The sequence below is a fragment of the Oryza sativa genome, chromosome 10, assembly GCF_034140825.1.
Source record: "Oryza sativa Japonica Group chromosome 10, ASM3414082v1".
In the NCBI taxonomy this organism is placed as follows: domain Eukaryota; kingdom Viridiplantae; phylum Streptophyta; class Magnoliopsida; order Poales; family Poaceae; genus Oryza; species Oryza sativa.
Window position 1 is genome coordinate 16,525,499 of NC_089044.1, and position 22,660 is coordinate 16,548,158.

At 48.0% G+C, this 22,660-nt stretch overlaps 3 protein-coding genes and 1 non-coding gene across 4 annotated transcripts; all 4 read left to right on the top strand.

Moving 5' to 3' along the window:
* The first annotated feature begins 2,929 nt into the window (after positions 1-2,929).
* LOC112936747 (small nucleolar RNA Z247) lies at positions 2,930-3,068 on the top strand. Its single transcript, XR_003239171.1, has one exon. It is a non-coding gene; the product is annotated as a small nucleolar RNA Z247 (small nucleolar RNA).
* Positions 3,069-7,765: 4,697 nt separating this feature from the next.
* On the top strand, positions 7,766-12,012 carry LOC4348725 (ras-related protein RABF1). Its single transcript, XM_015759456.3, has 8 exons — positions 7,766-7,974; positions 9,749-9,822; positions 9,947-10,030; positions 10,144-10,238; positions 10,427-10,532; positions 11,221-11,310; positions 11,424-11,510; positions 11,664-12,012. Exons 1-8 carry the CDS (start codon positions 7,797-7,799, stop codon positions 11,700-11,702), a joined length of 753 nt encoding a protein of 250 aa, XP_015614942.1. The 5' UTR covers positions 7,766-7,796; the 3' UTR covers positions 11,703-12,012.
* A 787-nt stretch (positions 12,013-12,799) lies between these two features.
* Positions 12,800-15,035, top strand: LOC136353665 (L-type lectin-domain containing receptor kinase SIT2-like). Its single transcript, XM_066304808.1, has one exon. It carries the CDS (start codon positions 12,813-12,815, stop codon positions 14,886-14,888), a length of 2,076 nt encoding a protein of 691 aa, XP_066160905.1. The 5' UTR covers positions 12,800-12,812; the 3' UTR covers positions 14,889-15,035.
* A 1,057-nt stretch (positions 15,036-16,092) lies between these two features.
* Positions 16,093-18,571, top strand: LOC4348726 (L-type lectin-domain containing receptor kinase SIT2-like). The gene has a single exon (XM_015759455.3). It carries the CDS (start codon positions 16,212-16,214, stop codon positions 18,333-18,335), a length of 2,124 nt encoding a protein of 707 aa, XP_015614941.3. The 5' UTR covers positions 16,093-16,211; the 3' UTR covers positions 18,336-18,571.
* Positions 18,572-22,660: the final 4,089 nt, after the last annotated feature.

Genomic DNA, 22,660 nt, shown 5'->3' on the forward strand with positions numbered 1-22,660 from the left:
GCGGCGACATGTGCCATGGTTGCTGCCAACGCGAGCGTATGATCGAGCATGAGTTGCTGCTCATCTCGATGCGCAGCGGCATGTCTCGACGTTGGATGGGCCCCGACAACACGATAGTGAGAGAGAGCAGCCCCCGATGGCGTGCCTTGGCGCAGCTGACGAGAGCAGCCCCCAGTGTCAGTGAGAGGGACGCCAAACTCCATAGCAGGGACAGCTCCTGCTCGTCGATAGTGAGAGTGAGAGTGAGAGAGCACTCCTGCTTCTACTGCTCTACCGAGGGAACTGAGAGTGAGAGAGGTTGAAGATGAGGGCATTTCCGTCACATTTATGTAAAATGTGTATGTTAATGGCACCATTACAATTTCAGAGAAATACCAATGGCATAATTCTAAATGCATGAATAGTAGTAGCAATTTTCAAAACTGGAAAATTTTTAATGGCAATGTATCCAATTAACCCATGTATCTATCTACCAATCTATTATATTATTAAAATAATTTTAAAAGAAGACACCACAGATTCGCTCTAGATGTTTAGAGATTCTCAAATTAATCGAAGAAAAAAAATCTACACCGTTAGATCGTAATAGATCTCGACATAACGGTTGAGATTTAATCGAAGTAGGTGTAAAATGTTGACTCGGACACGTGAAAGAGTGGATAATAGATCGAAGTATGTGTATGTTTTTTGAATCGGAAACGTGAAAATGAAGTTACTTAAAAAAAAGTCAAACAACTTATATAATATAAAACGGAGGGAGTACAGTTTAGGCAATGCTCTGCGGGCCTAAATTATTGGCCCATATTTGCGTAGTGTGTGCTAACATCCTTGGGCAAGCCAGCCCATCTTTAACAATGTAGAAGCCCATTGTCACACGGATACAGTGTTTTCTTTTTGGAATAAGTTCACTTTGTGACCCTCAAAAGTGATCGAAATCTAATCCGTGACCATAAATAAAAAACCAGATATCTTAACTCCCTAACTCTTAAAACCGGTGCAATTTAACTCCCTCGGCGGTTTTGGAGGGCGGTTTCGCTGACGTGGCGCCTACGTGGCATCCCAGTCATCAAATAAACTAGAAAAATAAAGTGAGGCCCACCTGTCAGCGACTCCCTCCTATACTATATCTTCCTTCGTTGGCAGTGGCGGTCGGCGGCATGGGGGCGCAGCGAAACCAGTGGCGGCGGCTCAGCCGCGGAGGCTCGCAGTAATGGGAGGATGAAGGGAGTGACAGCGGCGGCTCACGGCAGTGGGAGGACGAGTGGAGCGGCGGCGACAGCAACGGCGGTGGCTCTCACGGCAGTCGGAGGACAAGTGGAGCGGTGGCGACGGCTAGTGACGAGCTCCCATCCGGCAGCCCTGCCATGTCCACCACGTCGAATGCCGCGGCGTAGTACCATAGCGCGTGCGAACCACACCTCCCACCACCCGGAGTTGAGGCCGCCGCCCTCGTGCTCGTCGAGGAGGAGGATGGCGGCGCTCGTGCTGCGTGCTAGCTGTGCTTGCCGAGGAGCATGGGCGTGATGGCGTTGAGTATCCACAGCGCCATGGAGTCGTCGTCGCCGCTGAAGGCGTCGTCGGTGAGCGGGACTACCCAAGCAGAGTCGTGGTTGAGCGGGGACGAGGAGCCTCGGCCTCCTCGCCGCCCTTCTCGTCGGTGCTGAACAGGGAGTGGACCGAGCGGCAGCCGAAGGTCTGCCGTCGTTCCCCTCGTGCTCCCACTACCGCAAGCCTCCACGGCCGAGCCGCCGCCGACCGCCGCCCCCTGTTCCGCTGCGCTTCGATGCCGCTAGCCGCCGCCGCTCCCCTCGTCCTCCCGCTGCACGCTGCTCTACTTCGAGCAGAAGAAACCCACGGCGCCGCTGGCGACACCCTTAGCGTCGGCGCGGCCGTGCGGCGGGCTCGACTTCTTCCTTGCATCGCACTCCCATGCCGCCCGCCTTGTCGACCTCGTTGTCGCAGAAGAAACAAGGAAAGATGCAAAAGCAGCACTAGCAACAACCACCACCTCCCCTAAAACCAACAAGAACAGTTGTTCGCTACGAATCTAGCTAAGGAGCTAGCAGAAGTAGATGGAGATGGTGATGCATGCAGTTGCCGTCAGGTACCTAGCACCTGGAGGAGATGAACTGAGCTAGCTTGCTTGCCTTAGCTTAGATATGGCGCCTTCTTGCCCAGGGTGTGTGCTTGTTGTTGTGCTGCTAGATGATGTCGGTGTTGAAATATAGATAAGTTTAGTTATCCTGTTTCTGTTGTTATCTCTTTATCCTTATCTCTTGTAACCATATGTTGTTATCCCTTTGTAATCGCCACGGTAGAGGCTGTTTCTACCCTATTTAACACGTACCGCGACCCAGCGTGAGGGAATCGCGTTCCATCTAGTTTTCCTATATGGTATCAGAGCCCTCTCCCTCCAGATCAATCTAGTTCATCTCGCCATGGCGACGTCGTCCTTGGTGGCTCCCTCTCTCCATGGTCAGGCGGTGACTGAGAAGCTGACCAAGGCCAACCATGTTCTTTGGAAGGCGCAAGTTCTCGCCACCCTGCGAGGAGCGCAGATGGCGGGGTTCCTGGATCGCTCGATCCAACCACCACCAGCAATAATCATCCTTGCCACGAAGGACAAGGACGGGAAGGAGACCACCGAGAAGGTGGCAAATCCGGTGCTTCTCCAATGGCAGGCGCAGAACAGCAAGTTCTCAGCTACTTGCTGACATCTCTATCAAGGGACATCCTCGCTCAGGTGGCAACCTTCACCAACGCAGCAGACGTTTGGGATGCCATCGAGGAGATCTTCAACTCGCAGTCCCGTGCGCGTATCATCAACACGCACATGGCTTTGTCATCTACTGTGAAAGGTAACCGTAGTATTGCTGAGTATGTTGGAAAGATGAAAGGGCTTGCAGACGAGATGGCATCTGCTGGAAAAGCCCTTGATGATGATGATCTGATCTCCCATATCCTTGCTGGTTTGGATTTTGATTATAATCCTGTTGTGTCCTCGATTACGGGACGCACCGAGTTTGTTTCCTTTGGTGAAGTCTATGCGCAGCTGCTGAGTTTCGAGCAGCGTCTTGATCTCCTTCAAGGAGGCTCTTAGTCCTCCGCCAATGCTGTGTTGCGAGGAGGGCGCGGCGGCGGCGGCAGAGGCGGCGGACGCAATGGAGATGCCAACCGCGGTGGTCACGGTGGTTTCGGCCGCGGCGGTGGCAGAGGTGACGATGGCTCCTTCAACAACAACAATCGTCCGACATGCCAACTCTGCGGCAAGATCGGCCACACCGTGCACAAGTGCTGGAAGAGGTTTGATGCCTCTTTCACTGGGGAAGACAAGAGTGCCAATGTCGCAGCCTCGTCCTACGAGGTTGACACAAACTGGTACATCGACTCAGGCGCCACCGACCACATTACCAGTGAACTTGACAAGCTGACGGTGAAGGACAAATATGCCGGCAACGATCAAGTGCACACGGCAAGCGGCTCAGGTATGGACATTAACCATGTTGGTCGCACCATTATTCACACTCCCACTCGCAAGCTTTATTTGAATAATGTTCTTCATGTTCCTGATACAAAGAAAAATCTAATTTCTGCCTATCGCTTGATGCTTGACAACCATGCCTTCATTGAACTTCATCCTTCCTTCTTTTTGATCAAGGATCAGGCAACGAAGATGCCGCTGCTCCGCGGCAGATGTAGAGCCGGCCTATGCCCACTTCCATCATCTACGGTTCACATAAACAAGCTCAGCAAGTCCTTGGCGCTTTCAAGGTTTCCCCGACGTTGTGGCATAGTCGGCATGGCCACCCGTCGTCAGCTATCGTTGATCAAGTCCTTAGCTCAAATAAATTACCCATGTCTTTTGAGAGTACTCAGAATCAAGTTTGTAATGCTTGTCAGCAGGGTAAAAGTCATCAATTACCTTTTCCTAAGTCTGTTAGTGTGTCTAAAGCTCCTTTAGAGCTAGTTTTTTCGGATGTTTGGGGACTAGCTTCCTCCTCTGTGGGCAATAAGAACTACTATGTAAGTTTCATTGATAATTTTAGTAAGTTTACATGGGTCTATTTGCTCAAACACAAGTCTGAAGTTTTCTCCAAATTTCGTGAATTTCATACCCTTGTTGAACATTCATTTAATACTAAAATCAAAGCTATGCAAACTGATTGGGGTGGTGAATATCAAAGACTCAATAGCTTCTTTTCTCAGATTGGCATAGCACATCTTGTCTCCTGCCCACACACACACCAATAGAACGGCTCAGCTGAACGGAAACACCGGCATATCGTTGAAATAGGCCTAGCTCTCCTATCCCATGCCTCAATGCCCCTCAAGTTTTGGGATGAAGCCTTTGTTACAGCTGCCTATCTCATTAACCGGGTTCCTAGCTGGGTAATCAACTTTGAGACACCTTTAGAACGTCTCTTTAGCATCAAACCTGATTACTCTGCCCTTCGCACCTTTGGTTGCGCTTGCTGGCCGAATCTTCGTCCTTATCAAGCTCATAAGCTATCCTTTCGATCTAAACAGTGTGTTTTCCTTGGATATAGCCTCCTTCATAAAGGGTTTAAATGCTTGGATGTTGCTTCCGGTCGGGTTTATATCTCTCGCGATGTTGTGTTTGATGAAACTGTGTATCCATTCACTACTCTTCATCCGAATGCTAGCGCTAGGCTTCGTACTGAACTCCTCCTTCTTCCCGATAGTTTCTCTCCTACCACTCAATCTGATCATGGGGTGAAATAGTGCACCAACCGCTGGTTAATTGTCCTCCTAATTTTTCTGATCAAATTGGTGAGAATTCTTCAAGAACAGGAGTTGCTCAGATTGGTGGTTCAGCTACTGGAAGCAGCGCAGCAGAAACCAGGTCGCCGGGTAGCGCCAGCAGAGAAGAAAGCGTTTCACCGGAGGAAACACATGATTTTATGCATGGTCCTGTGCAGTCTCAGTTTTCTATTGGTGCAGCTGGCGCAGGAAATGATGATGGTTCACCAGTGCTACGTGACGTGTCAGCAGAGCTGCAGTCAGACAGTGATGCTGCACCAATCTCTTCATCACCTAGTACTAGTGCACCGAGTGGTGGAGCAGTGCATAGCACACATGCTGACCAAGTCACGTCGCCATCGCCAGCAGCGTCAGAGCAGTCTGAACAGGAGCAGCAGACAACACAGGCAAGTGATCAGACGAGACCAGTCACGAGACTACAGAAAGGTATTTCTAAACCCAAGCGATATACAGATGGGACTGTTAGGTATGGATGTCTTACTACTACTGGTGAGCCAGAAAATCTCCGAGAGGCTATGGCAAATAGTAATTGGAGGCTTGCCATGGAACAAGAATACTCTGCTTTTATGAGTAATAAAACTTGGCATCTAGTTCCACCAACCCAAGGTAAAAATATAATAGATTGCAAGTGGATGTATAAGATTAAAAGAAAAGCTGATGGGTCAATAGACAGGTATAAGGCTAGATTAGTTGCAAAAGGGTTCAAGCAGAGGTATGGTATTGATTATGAGGACACTTTTAGTCTAGTTGTTAAAGCTGCAACGATTCGCCTAATTCTGTCTATTGCAGTCTCAAAAGGTTGGAGTTTGAGACAACTTGATGTTCAAAATGCCTTTCTGCATGGATATTTAGAAGAGGAAGTATATATGAGACAACCCCCAGGTTTTGAGAACAAAGGCCAGCCTAATTATTTGTGTAAGTTAGACAAAGCCTTGTATGGATTGAAACAGGCACCAAGGGCATGGTACTCTCGCTTAAGTACGAAATTGCAAGAACTTGGATTTATTTCTTCAAAGGCTGACACCTCCTTGTTCTTTTATAACAAGGGTGGTTGCACTATATTTATTCTTGTGTATGTTGATGATATCATTGTTGCCAGTTCTTCTGCAGAAGTTGTTGCAGCCTTACTTAAGGACTTGGAGAAGGATTTTGCATTGAAAGATCTTGGAGATCTGCACTACTTTCTTGGAATTGAGGTCAAGAAAGTGAGTCAGGGACTTGTGCTATCACAAGCCTGGTACGCTTCTGATATTCTCAAGAGAGCTGGAATGTCTATTTGCAAACCAGCTAGTACACCTTTATCTACTACTGAAAAATTGTCTATTGAAGATGGAGATTTCTTGGGACAAAATGATGCTAGTCATTATAGAAGCATTGTAGGGGCTTTGCAGTATCTCACTCTGACTAGATCAGACTTATCATTCTTGGTAAACAAGGTCTGTCAATTTCTACATAGTCCTACTACAGTGCATTGGTCAGCAGTAAAACGAATTTTAAGGTATATAAAAGGGACTGTGGAATTTGGACTTAGATTTGGTAAGTCTGATTCTATGCTTATTAGTGCTTTTTCTGATGCTGACTGGGCTGGTTGTTCTGATGATAGAAGATCTACAGGAGGTTTTGCAGTTTTCTTGGGTCCTAACTTAATTTCTTGGAGTGCTAGAAAACAGGCTACGGTTTCTAGATCTAGTACTGAAGCAGAGTATAAGGCCTTAGCTAATGCTACGACAGAAGTTACGTGGGTAAGGAAAATTTTGGATGAATTGAGAATTGCAAGACCTTCGGTAGCACAATTGTGGTGTGATAATTTGGGAGCTACTTATTTATCAGCTAATCCAGTCTTTCATGCAAGGACAAAGCACATTGAGATTGATTATCATTTTGTGAGAGAGCAAGTTGCGAAGAAGCTACTTGATATACAATTTATATCTACAACAGATCAGCTAGCTGATGGTTTCACTAAATCCCTGCCGGCGCCGAGTTTAGCACAGTATAGACACAATCTCAACTTGGGCTAAGTTGTGATTGAGGTGGAGTGTTGAAATATAGATAAGTTTAGTTATCATGTTTCTGTTGTTATCTCTTTATCCTTATCTCTTGTAACCATATGTTGTTATCCCTTTGTAATCGCCACGGTAGAGGCTGTTTCTACCCTATTTAATACGTACCGCGACCCAGCGTGAGGGAATCGCGTTCCATCTAGTTTTCCTATAGTCGGCATGGATGGAGTCGTTGCCCTTGCGCGGCCCGCCGGCGAAGGAGAAGAGCCAGGGCCGCGCCGCTGCGCGCACCCGGCGCTGCCACGCGGCCACGGCGGCGGCGGTCTCCAGGTGGAAGTAGGTCGGGTAAGGGACGGCAGGGTTGTTCCGATTCCATGGGCTCGCCTCGACGAGGATCGCTGTTATGTTTTGGACGGCGGGGTAGGTGAGCAGCTTGCTGCCCCACTCCCAGCCTTCGTTGCGGTGTCGCCGGAAGTCCCAAGTGGTGCGGCCGACGACGAAGAAATGGTCGCGGCCTCCCATGGCGTGCCACTCCGGCGGTCCGGCCGCCACGTCAGCCACCCGCCGAGGTCATCGAAGAGCGTGTCCTTCACCGACGCGTTCCGGTGGAAGAGGTACCTCCCGAGGCCCACATTATATTTGTGTGTATGAAAAATGGGTCCCGCTCGTATTTCTTTACTTTTATACACGTAAGCGCCACGTCAGCTCCACATGGAACAGAGACCAAGTCAATGCCACCACGTATACGCCACGTCAGCGAAACCACCCTCGAAAACCGCTGAGGGAGTCAAATTGCACCGGTTTTAATAGTATGTGGGTCGAAATACCCGGTATTGTGGTTCAGGGATATGATTCAGATTCGACCACTAATTAAGGGAGTCAATGTGAACTTATTCCTTTCTTTCTCTTTTTTTTTTTTGGAAAATACAGTATGCGAATACGCCTACAAGTATACAAAAGTAGTAGACGACTAGACCTCTCTTGCCATTGCAAGCCTTACACGTGACCCTGCGCATGCTGCGTGTCCCCGAGCAGCTGTCGCACAGAAGCAGTTGCAACCTGCGAGCGGAAACCCACCTCCACCCCGTCGCCGGCCTGCCGCCGCCGCCGCCGCCGCTTGCCCTCCTCCGCCTTACTCGGCCTCCGGCGCCTCCTGACCCCCCGGCCATGGGTTGCTCTTCGTCTCTGCCAGGTCGTCGCTCCTCCCCCACCAACGGATGAAAATAGTTTTTTTTTTCTTTCACTTTCTTGTTTTGCTTGCCTACTTGGACCTTGGATCTTTCCTTCTGCTTCCGGCGATGCTGCTGCTTGTGGGTACTACTGTCAGCTCTGAAAGCTCTGAAGAGGCAGTAGGATTGACTGTGTTGACTGTTAGAATTAGTGGATGGAGAGGTTGGGTCAACGCTGGTTTGGTTTTGGGTGTAAAATCTTGGCCGTGGCATTGTCCAGCGGTAAAATTTCCTGATTGATGGTGTTTTGATCCGTATTCAGTACATGTGGTCCTGGGTTTCCTTTCTTGATTTGTGATTTTGTTCCGTAGCACCAGAGGGGCTGTGAATTTGTGATCATGGAGGTTGGTGGAGCTTGTAATGGGGAAAGTTTGGTTTTTTAGGTTGGTCACCTACTAGTACTCGGCTTGCATGCAATTTTTCACGATAACATTGTAGGGAGGTTCTCGCGTGCTAGATGTGAATCTTCTGCAAAGGTGCAGGAAATTAGAATGCAAGGGATATGGACAGAATGGTTTTCATTCGGCTGTATTTATTTGTTGAGTACTATCAATGTGGAACTTGGTTTCATCCATCAAAATCGGTGTGTTGTTTCTTGCTTTTTTGACAGACCACATTCCACTTACTGCTTTTAAGTAAAATAAGGAAGAAAAACCATCTTGATTTCATGAAGCGGAACTTTCTTTGTTGAAAACTGTCCAAAAGAGATCCTAACTTCTGATGTGCTGACAAAAAAGCATTTAATGATTAACACAGCTACAAGTAGGATATGTTGTTTAACTAAGAGTAAATTTCATAAAACTACAGATACTTTGCATGATCTATCACAAAACTACAGATTTTAGAACTAGTTTCACAAAGCTACAGATTTAATGTCTTCGTTTATCACAAAACTACAGGTACTTTGAACACTATATCACAAAACTATAGATTTAAGAACTTGTTTCACAAAACTACAGGTTTAATATCTTCATTTTTCACAAAACTACAGGTTTAATATTTTCATTTATCACAAAACTACAGATTTAGTGTCTCCATTCTCACAAAACTACACGTTTTAACAATGCTAAAACCTGTAGTTTTGTGAGAATGGAGACACTAAATCTGTAGTTTTGTGATAAATGAAGACACTAAATGTGTAGCACTATAATAAACGAATGCACTAAATCTATATTTTTGTGAAACAAGTTCTTAAATCTGTAGTTTTGTGATAGATTGTATAAAGTACCTGTAGTTTTGTGATAAACGAAGACACTAAATCTGTAGTTTTGTGAAACAAGCTCTTAAATCTGTAGTTTTGTGATATATTGTGCAAAATACCTGTAGTTTTGTGAAATTTACTCTTTAACTAAATATAGGCTATAACAGGATTATGGGGAAGAAGAATAGTGTGAACAAGGATGCTTTGCTATATTTCTTTCACATGTCAGCCACATGTAAGATGTAACATAATTCTAGTAAGCTTAAGTGTTATGGAGAAGCCTTAAAAACATGTAACCCCTATTTTCATCGTGTGGCTCTGCTAAATCAAACCTGATATGGACATGCTAAATTACTATTCCTTGTTGGGTGTAGTGTTGTAATATTTCACATTAATTCTTCCAGCTTTCCAGCTTATTTTATTCTCTGTTCAGTTACTCTATGTTCCTTCAGAACTCAAATCAGTTTGGCACTTTCTGGGGAGCAAACACATTTATGTATCACATATTGATGCATCCATTGTTTTTTTTTCTACAGCTAATAATGCTGGAGGGGTAGGTACTATCAGCAACGAGAATTCTGGTACTGATCTGAAGAACTTGCGAGTGAAGGTTTGGACTTACTCACTAGTGTCTTCATAATTCTTTTAATATTTCTCATCTCCATTGTTGACATTAAGTTGAATTGGAATGAAAAGGTTCATGCCCTTCGTTTTTATTTTACCCTATTCTGTAGTTGGTATTGCTTGGAGATTCAGGTGTTGGGAAAAGTTGCATTGTTCTTCGCTTTGTCCGTGGTCAGTTTGACCCCACTTCAAAGGTGAAACAGACACTTGATTATTTTTTACAGGTTTCCTGTACAGAGGACACACCATTTGATTCTCCCTATAATATGGCTTATTCTATTCTGTTTGTTTTATTAAATGAATTTAGGTGACTGTTGGTGCATCATTTTTGTCACAAACATTGGCGTTGGAGGATTCCACAACAGTAAAGTTTGAAATATGGGATACTGCTGGTCAGGAGAGGTGCATAAATATTAGAAGCTTTGATTAACTATTTTCCCAAGTGCATCCTTGCATTAACTCTGTACTATGGAATTTCTGTACCATCTTTTGCTTCACATATGTCTTCTTCACCCTTGATTTACATTGTTTGCAAGCATATGTGTTGCTATTCGTTACCAAAGAAGTCACGAGAACTGGTTAATTTTCAGGTATGCTGCATTGGCACCTCTTTACTACCGGGGAGCTGGTGCCGCAATTGTTGTGTATGACATAACAAGTTCAGAATCATTTAACAAGGCACAATACTGGGTGAAGGTATAACATTTTTTATAACATTTTTTCCTATCTGCTCTGTTGTACTTATCGATTGTGTCTGCGTGATCTGTTCTAAATGCATGAATGAACAAGTTGAATGAATTTGCTCAAAGCTTTTGTAATCTACATTTATACAATTTGTGGTTCGATTTGTATCGCTGCTTCTAACTCTGTATTTTACCATGGGAAAATTGAGAGTATTTTGGAACACTCTATTAGATTTTAATCCTGGTATAATTGGAGAACTCATTTTAGTGTCCATTATTATATTTGTGTGCCCTTCTATAACCCTTCTCTCTAGGGTTGTGTTTAGTATGTGTGCACTTTGTAAACAAATAGATGTATGTTGACCATGGTCTACATTTGACTTCGATAAATCATGTAAGTTCTGCAAGCAGCATCATGGCAAATGCAAAGGCTAACTGTTGCTACTTTAATCATGCATTCAAGAGCATTTTTTATAGATAATGGATATCAATCCAACCTCTACATCCCTCATACTACATAGCCAAAGAGCTTTTATCTTTTTAGATAATGGAAATGGTTTACATTCCCATTCTACAGCTTTTATTATTCAGTATCAACTGTGGGTTTTTTTCCTATGAACAAAAGTCTATGATGATTCCCACCCCTTTTTTTTGTATGTGGAAAATGCAACTTCTTCACAATTTGCCTTTTACATTTTCAGGAACTTCAGAAACACGGTAGTCCAGATATGATCATGGCTTTGGTTGGAAATAAGGCTGATCTACATGACAATCGTAGTGTATCCTCTCAGGTGTGCATATATATATTTCTGAAAGAATATGTTGCACTTTTAATGGAGATATTAGATGCCGAAGCTACTATAAAGAGATTTTTAACTGTATCCTTTGGTTCTTATCTCTGAAGGATGCACAAGAGTATGCAGAGAGGAACACTATGTTTTTCATCGAGACATCAGCGAAAACGGCTGATAACATAAACCAACTATTCGAGGTATGCATCAGGAGTATCTCCGAGTCAGTTGGCTTGAACAGAAACTGGAGCATGACAGTAGAAACCATGATTAACTTTTCTTGCGTTCAATTCTTGAGCTGTTCTCTAAGGTAAATTTAGGAATCATCTTAACAGATTGTACTATCATGGCAGGAAATTGCGAAGAGGTTGCCCAGGCCAACACCATCCTGAATTCCTGATTGGTAACTGACCCAGGAAACAGGCTGGCAACTGTGTATTGTACAACAGCAGTAAAAGCTCTGTATGCACATTGTTTGGAAATGCAACAACTGTCATGTAAAGCAACTACTTTGCTCCTTGCTGCTTCTGTTTCCAGCTTGGTCAAGTGAGCTCAGTGTTTTGCTCAGCACAAGCTGATAGGCTATACGCATGGCCACATGGTCATTAGCAGTTGCATTATGCTGCAGGAATTTAACCGTTTCCTGTGAAAATCTTGTGAAATTCCTGCGTTCAAAACAGAGCCTTTATTTCCAGTGCCAAATTGGTTCTTTTACATCTGAAAAATTCTGAAACCTACGGTGTGTTTAACAGTGAGGAGGATGCTCAATTAGCAGCTGATCATGGCCTTTCCATCTGATCAATGCACTTGTAGCATCATTTCCTGATTCAGCCTTGACTTGACTCAGCCTGGACTATACTAGTACACAGGTTCCCGAATTCCGACGCTGCCCATGTGCAATTAAACTCCATTCTGCAGAACGAATCGTATGGACTAGGACATCTGATGGCCAGCCTAATAATCAAACCGGGAATTTTCGCTTGTCCTTCCTGGCTTTGGATTTTTCTCTCTGCCAATTAGTGGTGACTCAGTTGACCTGTTGCCTAGCTCCAGCAGTATTATTCTAGAAACAAAGATTTGGGAGTTCAGACATGTAACATGTTTTGTTAAAATAAATAAATAAATAAATAAAAGAGGTGGGTTAGACGTCACACACACATCTAACATTTGACTTGCTATTGAAAAATGAGAAGAGAAACAGAGAAAATGTTTCTCTTTTATGTGATGATAAGATAGAGAAACAGAGAAAATGTTTCTCTTTGTATGTGATGATAAGATAGGAAGACATCAAGAGATGGCCAGGTGTTAGATCTTAGATGCATTTCTACCTAAAAGATCAAGAAATGGCCTAAGTGTTAGAATATTGCTTGCTTAACCAAACGCCTATTAGAATATTGCTTGCTTAACCCAACACCTAATAATCAGAAACTATAGCTGACAATCCCCTCTACCTACCTAGTAGAATTCAGCTTTCCTCTGCATTTTCTGCAGGTTTGCCATTGATGATTGATGATCCATCCATGCATCTCAAGCCTCACTCCATCGTCTCCTTCCTTGTGCTGTTGCTACTCTTCCACGCGGCGGCGGCCGGTGGTGATGGCGATCAGTTCAGGTACGACGGCTTCGCCGGCGCGGCGCTCGACCTCGACGGCATGGCCGTGGTGGAGCCGGACGGCAAGCTCATGCTGACGAACGTCACGTCCCAGATGAAGGGCCACGCGTTCCACCCGGCGCCGCTCCGGTTCCACCACCCGCCGCCGGCGAACGGCACCGCCGCCGCGGCGAGGTCGTTCTCGACCGCCTTCGTGTTCGCCATCGCCGCCGACTACGTCACGGTGAGCGGCAACGGTCTCGCCTTCTTCGTCGCGCCGAGCAAGAACATGTCCACGGCGTCGCCGAGCCAGTTCTTGGGCCTCTTCAACAGCGAGAACAACGGCAACGCCAGCAACCGCGTCTTCGCCGTCGAGCTCGACACCATCCTCAACCCGGAGTTCCGGGACATCAACAGCAACCACGTCGGCGTCGACGTGAACGGCCTGGTGTCCGTCGCCGCCGAGCCCGCCGGCTACTACGACGACGCCACCGGCGGCGCGTTCAAGAACCTGACGCTCTTCAGCGGCGCCGCCATGCAGGTCTGGGTGGACTACGACGGCCGCGCCGCGGTGGTGAACGTGACGCTGGCGCCCGTCGAGGTGGCCAAGCCGAGGAGGCCCCTCATCTCCGTCGCCGTCGACCTCTCGCCGGTGGTGAACGGCACGGCGTACGTCGGGCTCTCGTCGTCGACGGGGCCGTTCCACACGCGCCATTACGTGCTCGGCTGGAGCTTCGCCATGGACGGGCCCGCGCCGCCGCTCGACTACGCGAAGCTTCCCAAGATGCCGGTCGTGAGCGCCAAGCGGCGGTCCAAGGCGCTCGACGTCGTCATTCCGGTGGCCGCGCCGCTCCTCGCGCTCGCCGTGGTCGCCGGCGTCTCCTTCCTCGTGTGGCGGCGGCTCCGGTACGCCGAGCTCCGGGAGGACTGGGAGGTGGAGTTCGGCCCGCACCGGTTCGCGTACAAGGACCTGTTCGTCGCCACCGCCGGCTTCGACGGCAAGCGGCTGCTCGGCGTCGGCGGGTTCGGCCGCGTGTACCGGGGCGTGCTCCCGGCGTCCGGGACGGAGGTCGCCGTGAAGATCGTGTCGCACGACGCGAAGCAAGGGATGAGGCAGTTCGTCGCCGAGGTCGTCAGCATCGGCCGGCTCCGCCACCGCAACGTCGTGCCGCTGCTCGGCTACTGCCGCCGGCGAGGCGAGCTCCTGCTGGTGTACGACTACATGCCCAACGGCAGCCTGGACCGGTGGCTGCACGACCACGGCGCGCCGCCGCTCGGCTGGGCGCAGCGGCTGCACGCCGTCCGCGGCGTCGCCGCCGGCTTGCTCTACCTCCACGAGGACTGGGAGCAGGTGGTCGTCCACCGCGACGTCAAGGCGAGCAACGTGCTCCTCGACGGCGAGATGAACGCGCGGCTCGGCGACTTCGGGCTGGCGAGGCTGTACGACCGCGGCGCCGACCCACAGACGACGCGGGTGGTGGGCACCATGGGCTACCTCGCGCCGGAGCTCGCGCACACGCGGCGGGTCACGCCGGCGACCGACGTGTTCGCGTTCGGGTCGTTCGTCCTGGAGGTGGCGTGCGGGCGGCGGCCGATCGAGCGCGGCGGCGCCATGACCGCCGCCGCCGACGAGGACGGCCAGCTCGTGCTCGCCGACTGGGTGCTCGACCGGTGGCACAAGGGCGACATCGCCGCCGCGGCGGACGCGCGGCTGTGCGGCGACTACGACGCCAAGGAGGCGGCGCTGGTGCTCAAGCTGGGACTCCTCTGCTCCCACCCGGTGGCCGCCGCGAGGCCGACGATGCGGCAGGTGGTGCACTTCCTCGACGGCGACGCGCCGCTGCCGGAGCCGGAGCCCACGTACCGGAGCTTCACCACGCTGGCCATGATGCAGAACGCCGACGGCTTCGACTCATGCGCCGTGTCGTACCCGTCGACGGCGACGAGCATCGACGGCGCGTCCTCCGTCCTCTCCGGCGGACGGTGATGGATCGAACACCAATACTAACTGACCCTCCTTAGAAACAGTCAAGTTACAAACATTTTGGAACCTAGAAATTTCATTTCATCATTTGTAAACTTTCAAAACATGTACATTCAAACACATTCTAATCAGTATGTTTCTGACGCAAAATTGTCTCTGAAAATCACATGAGGTTGTGAACAATTTTGCACGATTTTGTTTGAAATTCCGCGTATCAAGCGATCACTTAGAATTTTTCTCTAAAATCACATGAGACTGTAAACAATCTTGCATAATTTTGTTCGAAACTTCTCATAACGAACCATCACTTACAAAATTTCTCTGATACAACATGAGATTGTGAACAATTCCGCGCATTTTTTTGGTTCGAAATTCCTTTGCTAAGCAAATGTGGATTTTAGATCCAGTGCTACACACAGCAAGTGAAGTAAATGCACTCTCACATCTCAAATTCAGTGGCATGGGTAGTCTCTGGATCTCAGTAATGGTTGCGGAGAACTGTTTAATCATTAATAAGGCATTTGGGTCAACAATGCTGGTCATGGTCCAATCAATCCACCACTCCATTATTTTGCGTAATTTTTTCCCCTGTCCCAACATTGCAATGCTGCCAATGCAATTTGCAGCTATACCATGTCCTATTGTTGTATGTTTTGCCCTAAAAAGAAGGCAAAAAATACAGTTGTTTCTCCCGTTCTTGTTCACGGTCAACTCATCGTGGCCCACAATCGCGCTGTTTTTATTGACCATTTTTTGTGGGTTTTAGCGAGTACAACATCACATCAAGCGTCTTAGATTAGTGGTTAGTCCGTTCAGAAATCAGACTTGAGAATAAAAAAACGTCACATCATTTAATCGTCTTAAGATTAGTGGCCAGCCATCCCATCCGGATTTCGAATTTACTCCCTTCGTCCCAAAATAAGTGCAGTTTTGCACTATTCACGTTCAACGTTTGATCGTTCGTTTTATTTGAAAATTTTTTATGATTAATATTTTTATTGCTATTAGATGATAAAACATGAACAGTACTTTATGTGTGACTAAATATTTTCAAATTTTTCACAAATTTTTCAAATAAGACGGACGGTCAAACGTTGGGCACGGATATCTACGGCTGCACTTATTTTGGGACGGAGGTAGTAAAATTTAACGAAATTTGGTGGAGACAGAGCTGGTGAAATACTACAAACTTTTCCAGCTGCAAACCGGACGCGTCTCTGGGTGACACAAATCACAGCAGGTCGCGGTCATGGCGGCCTCTCCTTTTCTTCCTCCTTTTTCTTGTACTCGCAACCTCTCTCACGTTGCGTGTTGGTTGATGTCTTGATGACTCCGCCGCGGGACAAATGGCGAGGGGAAAGTGAGCGCGCGTTCTTCGCCATGGTTTCTTTGCCGTGTCTGGTGGTGCTGCTTCTTGCCGCGGCCGTCGGCGTCGAGGCCGCCGGCGGCGGCGGTGGTGGTGGAGTGGAGTTCGTGTATGATGGGTTCGGTGGCGCGGCGCTGGCGCTCGACGGCATGGCCACCGTGACGCCGGGCGGGCTGCTGCTGCTCACCAACGACACGGACATGAACAAGGGGCACGCGTTCCACCCGGATCCGGTGAGGTTCGTCGGCGGCGGCGGCGGCGGGGGCGGCGGCGTGGTGGCGTCGTTCTCGACCACTTTCGTGTTCGCCATCGTGTCGGAGTTCCTGGACCTGAGCACGAGCGGGTTCGCGTTCCTGGTGGCGCCGAGCAGGGACCTGTCGGCGGCGATGCCGCAGCAGTATCTCGGGATGTTCAACGCCAGCGGCAACGGCGACGCGCGGAACCGGATCTTCGCCGTGGAGTTCGACACGGTGCGCAACCCGGAGTTCGCGGACATCAACAACAACCACGTCGGCGTCGACGTCAACAGCCTCAACTCCTCGGCGGCCGCCACGGCGGGCTACTACGACGACGCCACGGCGGCGTTCCAGAACCTGAGCCTGATAAGCCGGCAGCCGATGCAGGTGTGGGTGGACTACGACGCCGCCGCGGCGGAGGTCACCGTGGCCATGGCCCCGGCGCGGCGGCCGCGGCCCAAGAAGCCGCTCCTCTCCACGGCCGTCAACCTCTCCACCGTCGTCGCCGACGCGGCGTACGTCGGCTTTTCGTCGGCGTCCAGCATCGTGCTGTGCAAGCATTACGTCCTCAGCTGGAGCTTCCGCCTCGGCGGCGGCGGCGCCGCCCCGGCGCTCGACTACGCCAAGCTGCCCAAGCTACCCCGCATTGGGCCCAAGCCTCGGTCCAAGGCGCTCACCGTCGCGCTGCCCATAGTCACCACGGCGATCGTGCTCACCGCCGTCGCCGTCGGCTTCCTCCTCCTCCGCCAGCGGCTCAGGTACGCCGAGCTGCGCGAAGATTGGGAGGTTGAATTTGGGCCGCATCGGTTCTCATTCAAAGATCTTTACGACGCCACCGGCGGGTTCAAGGACAAGCGGCTGCTCGGCGCCGGAGGATTCGGGAGAGTGTACAAGGGCGTGCTACCTCGGTCCCGGACCGAGGTCGCCGTGAAGAGGGTGTCACATGAGTCGAGACAAGGGATGAGGGAGTTCATCGCTGAGGTTGTCAGCATCGGCCGCATTCGACACCGCAACCTCGTGCAATTGCTCGGGTATTGCAGGCGCAAAGGGGAGCTCTTGCTGGTCTACGATTATATGCCAAATGGTAGCCTTGACAAGTACCTGCACGGGTGCGACGAGAAGCCGATCCTCGATTGGGCTCAGAGGATCTACATCATCAAAGGTGTCGCGTCTGGCCTATTGTATATGCACGAGGATTGGGAGCAAGTTGTCATCCATAGAGATATCAAGGCGAGCAATGTGCTTCTTGATAGCGAGATGAATGGACGACTAGGTGACTTTGGACTTGCAAGGTTGTATGACCATGGAGCTGACCCGCAGACCACGCATGTGGTTGGCACCATGGGATACCTGGCGCCGGAGATGGTTCGCTCCGGCAAGGCGACCACTCGCTCCGACGTGTTCGCCTTCGGCGCGTTTCTCCTTGAGGTCACCTGCGGCAGGAGGCCAATAGAGGAGGAGGAGGAGGTCGCCGGCGCCGGCGCTGACGACGACGACCGCTTCGTGCTCGTGGACTGGGTGCTCGGGCACTGGCGCGAGGGCGCCATCACCGACGCGGTGGACGCCAAGCTCCGCGGCGAGTACGACGCCGCGGAGGCGGAGCTGGTGCTGCGGCTGGGGCTGACGTGCCTGCACCCGTCGCCGGCGGCGAGGCCGAGCATGCGGCAGGTGATGCAGTACCTCGACGGCAGCGCGCCGCTGCCGGAGCTGCCGCCGACGTACGTGACGTTCAACATGCTCGCCACCATGGACACGCACCAGAACGTCTACGGGGCGTGGTCGGTCCGGCGGTCGTCGGCGATGAGCGTCGCCACCGTGTCTGACATTGGACTCTCCGGCGGCAGATGACGTAGGCCAGGTGTTCGACATTAGGACTCCAGTTGATTAGGATCAACTTCACGTTGGTAGCACTAATTGTAGACTGTGATTTGACTTTTTAGCTTGCAATTAGCAATTAGCAACAGATGTTATTTGGGGGAGATGGCGTTTGTTTGTTAGATAGTATGAAATTTTGATCTGAACAGTTTCAGGATTCCTTCTGCTTTGATCTGAACAATAATACTAGTACTACACGTTCGACATAATACTAGCTGAATGGAGAAAATTGCTTGGTCCGAATGGACAAAAAAAAAAAAAACGTGGACGAGTCTCGAACGGTCGAAATAAGGCCTGGTTTAGTTTCCAAAACAAATTTTTTTTCACCAATCACATCAAATGTTTGGACACATATATAGAGTATTAAATATGGAAAAAAATAAAGCCAATTACACAGTTTGCGTGTAAATTGCGAAACGAATCTTTTAATCATAATTACGCCATGATTTGATAATATTGTGCTACAGTAAACATTTGTTAATAATGAATTGATTAGGCTTATTAAATTCATCTCGTAGTTTCCTGGCGGAATCTATAATTTGTTTTGTTATTAGACTACGTTTAATACTTCAAATGTGTGTTCGAATATCTGATATGGCAACCAAACCTAAAAATTTTCCCCAACTAAACAAGGCCATAGCTGAACAATACCAATTGTACAGAATTGGAACTACTCTATGCATGTAATTGGTTTTTTTTTCACATTTAATACTCCATGTATGTGTCCAAACAGAATTGGATGTGATGGATGAAAAGTTTTTGTTTTAGGAACTAAACAAGACCTATGGGTGTGTTTAGATTCCCTGGCAAAATTTTTCACCCTGTCACATCGAATGTTTAGATACATACATAGAGTATAAAATATAAATGAAAAAATAATCAATTACACAGATTGTGTGTAAATTGCTAGACGAATCTCTTAAGTCTAATTGCGACATGATTTGACAATGTGGTGCTACAATAAACATTTGTTAATGACAGATTAATTAGGCTTAATAAATTTGTCTCGCAATTTACAGGCGGAATCTGTAATTTGTTTTGTTATTAGTCTACGTTTAATACTTCAAATGTATGTTCGTATATCAGATGTGACACGCCAAAACTTTACACCCATAGATCTAAACACCCCCTATGTCTTCGGTTCAAAAAAAAAATTCATCTCAGCACTGTCGTGTCTGTTGCATTTCTGTCGACACACATGTTAAACCTTCTTGTCTGTCTTCTGTTTGCAGATTCGGAAAGGTACAAAGAAATACAAGAATGTCAAGTTCTTTGAAAGCCACCGAGTGTTTGCAGCGAGAAATGTTGGTGGTAACTACGGACATGCAGCCGGAGGTGGTGACGATGCGGTAGACGTCACAGGAGTAGGCGCAGACGGATGGACACAGGGAGGAGGAGGAGGAGGAGGTGCTGCGGCCCGGCCGGAGGAACCGGCATGGTCGCCTACACCGAGCAGCAGCCCTTCGTCGTCTGCCTCATCGGAGGATTCATCTATCGCACCGGATTCATCCAGGAGAAGGCAGAGAGAGGGCGAGAAGATTGAGGAGGCAGAGAGAAGATTGATGTACCACCAGTCTGCTCCTCCTCCACACATAGGTGTTCCACCTCCGCAGGGTGGATTCCTTCCTAGACAGATTGGTGGTGGTTCAGGCCGGCCAGGATTTGGAGCTCATGGAGGTGGTTTAGGCTGGCCAGGATCTGGAGTGCAAACGCCAGTATTTGGAGCACAAGGAGGTGGTTCAGGCTGGTCAGGATCTGGAGTGCAAGGAGGTTATTCAGGCTGGTCAGGATCTAGAGTGCAAGGAGGTTATTCAAGCTGGTCAGGATCTAGAGTGCATTAGGCTGGTCAGGATTTGGAGTGCGAAGACCGGGATTTGGCGCCCAAGGAGGTGGTTCAAGCTGGCCAGGATTTGGAGTGCAAGGAAGTGGTTTAGGCTGGCCAAGATCTGGAGGACTGGGAGGTCGTTCAGGCTTACCAGGATTTGAAGTGCAGAGGCTAGCATTTGGAGCACAGGGAGGTGGTTCAGGCTGGCCAGGATATGGAGTGCAGAGGCCAGGATTTAGAACGCAGGGAGGTGGTTCAGGCTTGTCAGGATCTGGAGCGCAGGGAGGTCCGTCTATGGGTGGTCCAGGCCAGGGTAACCTGGAATGATCTCTTGGAATCCAAGCCCACTTTGTGGACGTCAAATTATCAAATCACTCCTTATATTCTCTAGTCTACCAAGATTGGGTTTCGTCTTTATGTTATTTTGCACGAAACCTGTGAAACAATGTACTCCCTCCGTCCCAAAAAAAAAAAGACAAACCCTGGGTTTGCGTGTTCAATTTTGAATGCCCGTCTTATATGAAATTTTTTTATAATTCGTATTTTTATTGTTGTTAGATGATAAAACATGATCAATACTTTATGCGTGACTTGTCTTTTTAATTTTTTTCATATATATCTATTATATTATTAAAACAGCCTTAAAAGAAGGCACCACGTTCACTGTGGAGGCTAGAAATTCCCACATTAATCGGAGAAAAAGAAAAATATCTTAACCATTGGATCATAATAGATCTAGATTTTAACGGTAAGATTTAATCGTAGTGTTTCAGTATATACACAGCAATAGAATCGGACAAACCGGACAAAAAGTCAGAAACACTGTAGTACATGGATTCACATGCAATAGCTTTTCTAGAGTTTCCTATAGCCAAAACTTTGTGCTGATCGGACACATGTGCAATAGTAATAGGACACCAATTAATATATGACAATAATAGGTATATGGCTGTGTTTAGTTCAGCGCGAAGTTTGGATTTTGGTTGAAATTAAAGATGATGTGACTTTGATTGAAATTAAAGATGATGTGACTGAAAAGTTGTGTATATATGACAGGTTGATGTGATGAAAAAGGACTGAAGTTTGGATCCAAACTTTGGATCTAAACACGGCCTAAGACAGTAGATTCCAAAATAAAAACACCCTAAACAATCCGACTCTGACAATCTTGATTGTCACCGATTCCTAAACTAATCTTGATTGACTCTCCAATAAATACCAAACACCAGAAGGGAGCCACCACCAACCAGTTCAACAAGAGAAGAGGTAAATAGCAATCAACGCAACCAGACGGGAGCCACCCACCAGATCAACAAGAGAAGAGGTCAATAGCAAGCAATGCAACCGAACTATCGGCAAACACAGCAGCAAAATATAAGTCCAAGACGCCATTGTCGCCGGATCATTACACGCCATTGTCGCCGGATCATTATCATCAGATTTTGCCGCTGTGCCGCCAAGGGCCGCACCGCCCTGTGCTCCTCAATTAACCGGAGATCGTGCACGTGCTTCCCGGCCCGGCTTCGGCAGCCCCCGACGACGTGAGAGCCACCACGGCGCTCGGGACGGCGATGGACGACCCTAGATCCGCCGGATCTGGCGGCAGCCGCGGCGGCACCTCACCAACAAGCGACCGGACTCGATCGGGATAGCCGGATCCGGCACGACATCACCGACCATGCAGAAGAAAGGTGCAGCGATGGGGAGGGGAATATGGACCCACGTTGAGAGAGAGGAGAAGTTTTCCGCAGGTTCCACCTCTCCCTTTCCGTTACTCCTCATCAGATTTGGCAGTGGAGGAGATGAGAAGGGTGAGAGAGGAATGACAGGAAGAAACGAGAGAAGATGAGAGGCGAAGAAACTGAGACTTGGCTGTGAGGTTTGGGACGGGCGGAAACTAAAAAAGTCAACATATGTAACTACTGTCCCCACCACTTCCTCTGTCCTTTTCTTTTCTATTTGTTGAGATAAAATTTCTGAGTTGCAGCACAAAATTTAAATTAGTACCTTCAAATTATACATACAATTTAAAATCTTTGCACACTATTAAGGCTGTGTTCGGGAACCCTCACTCACTAGCACGTAAAACGAAACATTATTTAGTGTGTGATTAATTTAAGTATTAGATAATATTTTCAAAAATAGATCAATATGATTTTTTAAGCAACTTTCGTATATAAACTTTTTTTAAAAAAAAGCACCATTTAGCAGTTTGAAAAGCGTGCGCGCCGAAAAACAGGAGGGGGGAGTTAGGAACGGCTGGGAACGAACGCAGCCTAAAACCAATACTATCAAATCATAATTTCGAGATCACATTAATTATATTTCCGAATGTAAGAATACTTTATTTTATATCGTCTTCTCTTAGCATGTCATCCACATAAACATTATATATATATATATATATATATATATATATATATATATATATATATATATATTATAATTAAAAACATAGTCAAATATATATTTT